We start from the raw sequence: 6,832 nt of genomic DNA on the forward strand, positions 1-6,832 counted from the left end.
TTTTCAAAAATATCAAAACCTCTTTGTTTATTATTACAGCATGACCATGTTTTCAATTTTAATGAAGATTGTAGAAAAGCTTTCAACATTTTAAAAGAAGCATTGGTCACTGCTCCTGTGGTAATAACACCTGATTGGCCCAAACCCTTTGAAATAATGACTGATGCTAGTGACTGGGCAGTTGGAGCAGTGTTAGGACAAAAGAAAGAAAAGATTTTTCATCCTATTTATTATGCAAGCAAAACTCTTAATGATGCTCAAATCAATTACACCACTACTGAAAAGGAATTATTAGTTGTGGTCTATGCTTTTGAAAAGTTCAGATCATACTTGATGGGAAGCAAAGTAATTCTTCATACAGATCATGCTGCCATCAAGTACCTTATTTCTAAAAAAGATGCAAAGCCAAGGTTAATAAGGTGGGTCTTGCTTTTGCAAGAGTTTGATTTGGAAATCATTGATAGAAAAGGGGTGGATAAGCAAGTGGCCGACCATCTGTCAAGATTGGAAAAACAAGACAAACCAGTGCAAAGTAGTGACATCTGTGAAGTATTTACAGATGAAAGAATTTTGGTTCTTAATCATACTACTGTGCGTTGGTTCGTTGATCTTGTTAATTACTTAGCTTGTGGGATTATTCCCAAGGAATTTAATAAATATCAAAGAAAGAAGCTCATCTATGATTCAAAGAAATATTTATGGGATGACCCTTTCTTGTTTAAAATTTGTGCAGATTAGGTGATTAGAAGATGCATCCCAAAAGAAGAAGTACCATCAGTTCTACAGCACTGCCATGCAGGACCTTATGGAGGACATTTTGGAGAGAGTAGGACAGCATCTAAGGTTTTACAATCAGGATTCTACTGGCCTACTTTGCACAATGATGCTCAAAACTTTGTAAAAAGTTGCAATGAGTGTCAGAGGGGTGGAAATATCTCTAGAAGAAATGAAATGCCTTTAAACGGAATTCTAGAAATAGAATTATTTAATGTTTGGGGTATAGACTTTATGGACCTTTTCCTCTGTCCAATAATTGTGCCTACATATTGGTTGATGTGGACTATGTGTCCAAATGGGTGGAAGCCATGGCTTGCCATTCCAATGATGCTAAAACAGTTGTTAAGTTTTTACAAAAGCACATATTCACTAGATTTGGTACACCTCGTGCCTTAATTAGTGATGAAGGCACTCACTTCATAAACAACATGTTAGAAGAAGTTCTTGATAAGTATGACATCAAGCATAGGGTAGCAACTGCCTACCATCCTCAGATCAACGGATTAGCTGAATTGTCAAATAGGGAGATAAAAGGGATTTTGGCCAAAGTAGTCAAGCCACATAGAAAGGATTGGGCCTCTAAGTTAGATGATGYDTTRTGGGCCTACCGGACTGCTTACAAAACCCCTATTGGTATGTCTCCCTATAAATTGGTCTTTAGAAAAGCTTGTCATTTACGTGTGGAATTAGAGCACAAAGCCTATTGGGTCATTAAGGAACTCAACATGAGTTTAGATGAGGCCGGAAGAAAAAGGACTTTGCAACTTTGTGAATTGGAAGAGCATAGGAATTTTTTCTATGAAAATGCTAAGCTATACAAAGAAAATGCCAAAAAATGGCATGATAAAAAGATTCTTCCAAAAGAGTTCACAGAAGGCCAAAAAGTCCTATTGTTTAATTCAAGGTTAAAGTTATTTTCTGGAAAGCTGAATTCCCGATGGACCAGACCTTTTGTTGTTGCCAAAGTATACCCCTACGAAGTTATTGACCTGATACATCCGGAGAGGGGTACCACTTTCAAAGTGAATGGACAAAGAGTGAAACCTTTCTTTGATTCAATGGTTGTTACGCAAACTGTCGAGGTTATCTTTCTAAAGTAATAATTCTTTGTAAATATTTTGTCTATATATATATATATATATATATATATATTTATAAGTTATTATTTTATTTTGCATTTTCATTTTTTTTATTTTTTAAAATTAAGCTTTTAATTTTATTTTCTTTTATTCTAGAATAATTTTCTATTTCTTTATAATATATTTTGTTAAGTTTTATAGTTAATCTAAAAGTTGGGTTTTGTTTTAATATATTCTAGGCCAGCTTTTGATTTAAAACAACCGGCCCAATCTCTTGACTAAACAGGCCCGGCTAAAGAAATTGATGGCCATTTTCATGTCTTAAACAGGCCGCGAGGAGGAAGGCCCAAAGTGAAGTCAATGTATAGGAAGCCCATGGTGGAAGAATTGTCTAGTACGCCTCAAGTCAAATAGCCCACGCGAAAGAAGCCCAAGATCGAAGCCTGCATATTGGTACGGCCTGTCAAGAGCCCGCGTTTTTTCTTGTACCAGTTACTGTCTATTCATCTTCAAACTCTCAACTCACTCCATCACTGTACCTTCCTCTCCATTGTACCACTTCCCGTAAGCAATAGCTAATCCCAAGCAACCATTTTCAGAGAAAAAAGACTTCATGTGAACTGGCATTACTAAGCAAGGTACGGTTTCTGACTAATCATACTCGTCGCTCGATAACTGTCAATCATCTAGGGAAAATTTTAAAATTTTCGAAGCTACAATCTTGGAGACGAAGTTTAGAGGCCTTTAAAAACCCCCTAATCACTGTTCATACACCATTCGAATTTCTTCCTAGCCACTGTTCACAATCATTAAATTTTCTTTGCTTCCAAAAAACATTCCCCTATTCCCTCTGTATGGCCATTCTCAAGTCTCGGCCAAGAAGAAGAGAGGGAGAGTCTGATTCCATGCCCCTGTGAACAACAACGACGAATCCAGTGCTAGTGAGGAGGAACCCATTGATGCCATTCCCTTGAGGCAGGTTTCATTTGCCAAATCAACACCTCAACCACCCACTCAAAATCAAACTCAACCCCAAAGGGTTGTGAAGACTGAACCACAACCACCTTCACAGCCACAATATCAAGCTACCCTCAGAATGACCAGAAGTAGAGCTAGGGGCCTTACCAATTTCAAGCCAGTAAAGCAGAAGAAGGGCACTGTGATTGCACTATCTGATGATAATGATTCACCACCAGAGAAACCTGCTGCTCCAGCCAGTGCATCCAGATCAACAAAAGAGGATTCTACCTCTTTAAACACCCTGGCAGAGGCAGCTACATAAATGATCACCCCAAGCATACCTCCAAGCATAGGAAATCACATAGTTCAATCAAGTTTCCACCTTCACCCAAGTCCATCCTCTTGCAGCATTCAGACTCTCCTACTCAGTCTGAGTAGGACAGGTTCTATCTTCTCACTTCTTTGTATATATTTTGTTATGCATAGGTCTTTATTAGAAGCTCATATCTATTTTGCTGTTTTGCTATTTTGGCATGCTTTTAGTTGTTGTTTAAGAGTGGATAGTTTGTAGGTTCTGTTGAAGTTTGTTGTTTTACAGGTCTAGTGCATGCCTTTGTGTTTGCAACCTGCTATTTTCTCTGTTTTAACAAATAACTTCTAGTGTTTCATTTTCTTTTGCTATTTGAATGTGTTCTTCTTGCTTTGCTGTTTTCATGTAGTAGTTTATTCTAGTTTTTACTGTTTGACTCATCTCAGGCATATCATAAGGAACAATCTTAAGCCTTAGGCTTACCTGTATGGTGACTTTATTTTCCTTTCTATTTGTTGTTTTAAACTACTTCATATAGTAGCTTTCTGTTTCACTGTTTTAGAGTCTAGTTCATGTGTTTGTTGTTTAAAGTCCATGATGTTTCCTCTGTTTTAATAGTAGTGTCTTAGGTCCTAGTAGTCTGGTTTGGTTTCTAATTAATATTTAATCTTTGGGTACTGTTTGGTATTCATTTTGCTGTTTTCACATGAATTTTAGCTGTTTTGAGATTTAGACTCTATTGTTTTAAATTGATGTTTTTAGGTCTAGTGTGCTGTTTGATTTTTGTTGTTTTCATTAGTTCTTTGATGTTTCATGTCTTGTTGATTACTGTCTTTTTGCTTTGTTGTTTTGAGGAACCACCTTAGTTTTATTTTGTTGTTTTAGAACATCATAAGCATGTTTTAGCCAAAAGCTAGGATGAGTTATGATTGTATTTAGGTTTTTGCTGTTTTAATCCAGTCCTTAGCATGCAATTCCCTATGCACTTAGGCTTGTCATTTGCTATTTTAATCTTAGTAGTATTTCCCATTTATCTCATTTGAGATGTGTTGCTGTTTTAGAATGTTGCCATTTTACTCTTTGATGTTTGCACAGATTGGTTGATGTTGCTGTGTACACAGCTGGTATAACTGTTTTGAGGGAGGACCATGTTTGATGCTCTCAACTTTTACATCCCTAGTATATGCTAAAAACAGTTTAGGCTGTTTCATGAAAATAAACAATGGCAATCCCATTGTTTGGTTGCATCTAGTCTGTTACTTGGTGAAAACAATGGCAATCCCATTGTTTGGTTCCAATTGGTCTATCTCATGGTAAAACAATGGCAATCCCATTGTTTGGCCTAATATTACCATGTTTTATGATAATACAGTCCTCTGGTTGACTGTTTACTTGGTTTGAAGATCAACCTTAGTACCACATCCTTACTCTAGAGTCAATTGGACTTAGAGTTGGATTGTTGGTTTTATCTAAGTCGTTGAGTCAATTTTATTTTCACAAGAAGATCAAGTCACACTTGTGACTTCTCATCTTTGCTTTTCTGTTTCAATTATTTTTGAGTCTTTTTGCTTTTAAAGATAATCAATTACACTTGTTATTGATCATCTTTGCTTTTCTATTTCATTTTAGGATTTTGGGCACTAATTTTAATTAGCATATATTATCTTGGCCATCTATGCACCAAAAATAAAATAAATGATGAATTTGTTGTACAAATGTTTGAACTTGATACCATAGCCACAATAATCCAAAGTTACACCATATTTGTCTTAGATTGAGCCTCTAGAACTAGCCAACCATTTCCAAAGCTTTTACTTGATTCAATTGGGCCTTCATTTCAATTTGGCCAATTTGTAACCTTGATACACTCACAATGAGGACATTGTTTCCCTTAAGTTTGGGGGAGGGTCCTAAAAGTACCAAACACTTAATTGAGTTCATGAAACGTATGCACTAAGACCAAAAGACAAACAAAGGAACAAAGTTCCATGTCTTGTGCATACAAAAGAGTGTCAAAGTACACCAGAATATTTGAAAAGGACCAAAGTGTCCAAAATACCTCAATATGAGATGCATAGCAGTAAAATTGTGCTATGGAGTGAAAAAGTGAGATAAGGTAAAAGGCATGCATTGAAAAGAAAAAGCCAAATGCAAGAACCCAAGTCAAAGTCCCAAATTATCTGTTGAATCTAGTATAGCAAAAGAAATGTAGGCTAGCTTATGGGTTGGCAATATGAAAGATTTATTTTTTTGGGGAGCTAGGTTTATGAAGGGCTATGGATATCAAGCATCAAGTCAAGAGTATAACACTTTCATTCAAAAAATTTCAAAAATATGCATATTTTGGCTATTGAATATTTAAGCTCGATTTTTTTTAGTTTATTAGAAATTTGAGTCTTTTAATTTGTCATTTTCTGTTGTTTGGGGACAAACAACAATTCAAGTTTGGGGGTGTGATAAGTGCTAATTTTATTAACCTTATTACATCATTTTCTTAACCATTTTCACTTGTTTTATTTGCCTATTAGTGTCGTAATTAAGTCTTTTTATTTCTTTTTTATATATTAGTGGTAATATATCATATATAATGTTAATTCCATGTTTATGCAGTTTTTTTGATGATTTTTAGGCCAAATCCTACAGGAGTCCTGTAGGAGCAGGAGTGGCAGAATCCTGTAGTACCTGTCCGTGAGCTGCACTTTTGCCTGGGCCAAGAATTTTTGGGTTGCTCCCTTGAAGCTGCTGGGTCAACGACCTTGGGCCTGGTCAAAGCCTATTTTTGAAGCTCCTTTTGTCTTATTAGGTGGCTCTCATTGTGCAAACTCCCTTAGCCTATAAATAGAGGCTTAAGGCTTTGGTTTTCATACACTTTCTCATGCTTTCTACCATTTAACACTTATAATCTTTGTGTTAATTGCTCTCTAGATTATTGTTTTCGGTTTCAAGCTTTTGGTTTTCTTGCTTCCAACCAAGAACCAATTTTTGTGAAGTGTGATTTCATTCTCAAGTTTAATACAAGTGCTCGTATTTAATCTTCATCTCATTTCTGTTCTTATTTCCAAGTTACGTTACATTTTCTGAATTTTGTTACAAGTTACGAATTAGTCGATCTTTGTTGCTTTACACTGGATTTCATCCTTTGTGGCTCACGACTAATTTACGTAGACTAAATAATTTGTTTTTAAGAATTTGCAACTAACCTTTTCGGTCTTAGTAACGAAACTTGTTTTGCAAGTTTTGTTACTTGTCTTGCAAGCTTCCTAAAAGTCAACCCCTATTTTCAAGGCTTTCTTTTGTCACATCTTCATCCCATCAAGTACTAATCTCCATCATGTCTTAGTTTAATATTAATTAATAATATTTAGTTATTAATAATTTAATTTCAGTCATTTACATTTCAGTCTTTATATTTCAGTCTTTTATATTTCAGTCTTTACATTTCTGTATTTTACTTTACTGCAATTTACTTTTCCATCATTTAATTTTCAGCAATTTACTTTTAGTCATTTATATTTCTGTCATTTAATTTCCAGTACTTTAAATTCCAGTATTTCCATTTCCTGTAATTTACTTTCTGCAATTTACTTTTCCGTATCAGTTATTTATCTTTCGGTCCTTACATCATTCGAGAGAAGAAACCGAGCGATGATGGGCTAAACGCCTTAGCTTAGGGTGTAACGGGAAATTAAGACCAAAGCCGATGTGA

The 6,832-nt window shown here is 35.4% G+C and overlaps 1 protein-coding gene across 1 annotated transcript; it reads left to right on the plus strand.

The window, feature by feature from the left end:
* Positions 1–1,085: 1,085 nt before the first annotated feature.
* On the plus strand, positions 1,086–3,138 carry LOC112512959. The gene is made up of 2 exons (XM_025119085.1): positions 1,086–1,681; positions 2,793–3,138. The coding sequence occupies exons 1-2, from the start codon at positions 1,086–1,088 to the stop codon at positions 3,136–3,138; spliced, it is 942 nt and encodes a 313-aa protein (XP_024974853.1).
* Positions 3,139–6,832: the final 3,694 nt, after the last annotated feature.

The sequence above is a fragment of the Cynara cardunculus genome (assembly GCF_001531365.2).
Source record: "Cynara cardunculus var. scolymus isolate 2C chromosome LG 5, CcrdV1, whole genome shotgun sequence".
NCBI lineage: Eukaryota > Viridiplantae > Streptophyta > Magnoliopsida > Asterales > Asteraceae > Cynara > Cynara cardunculus.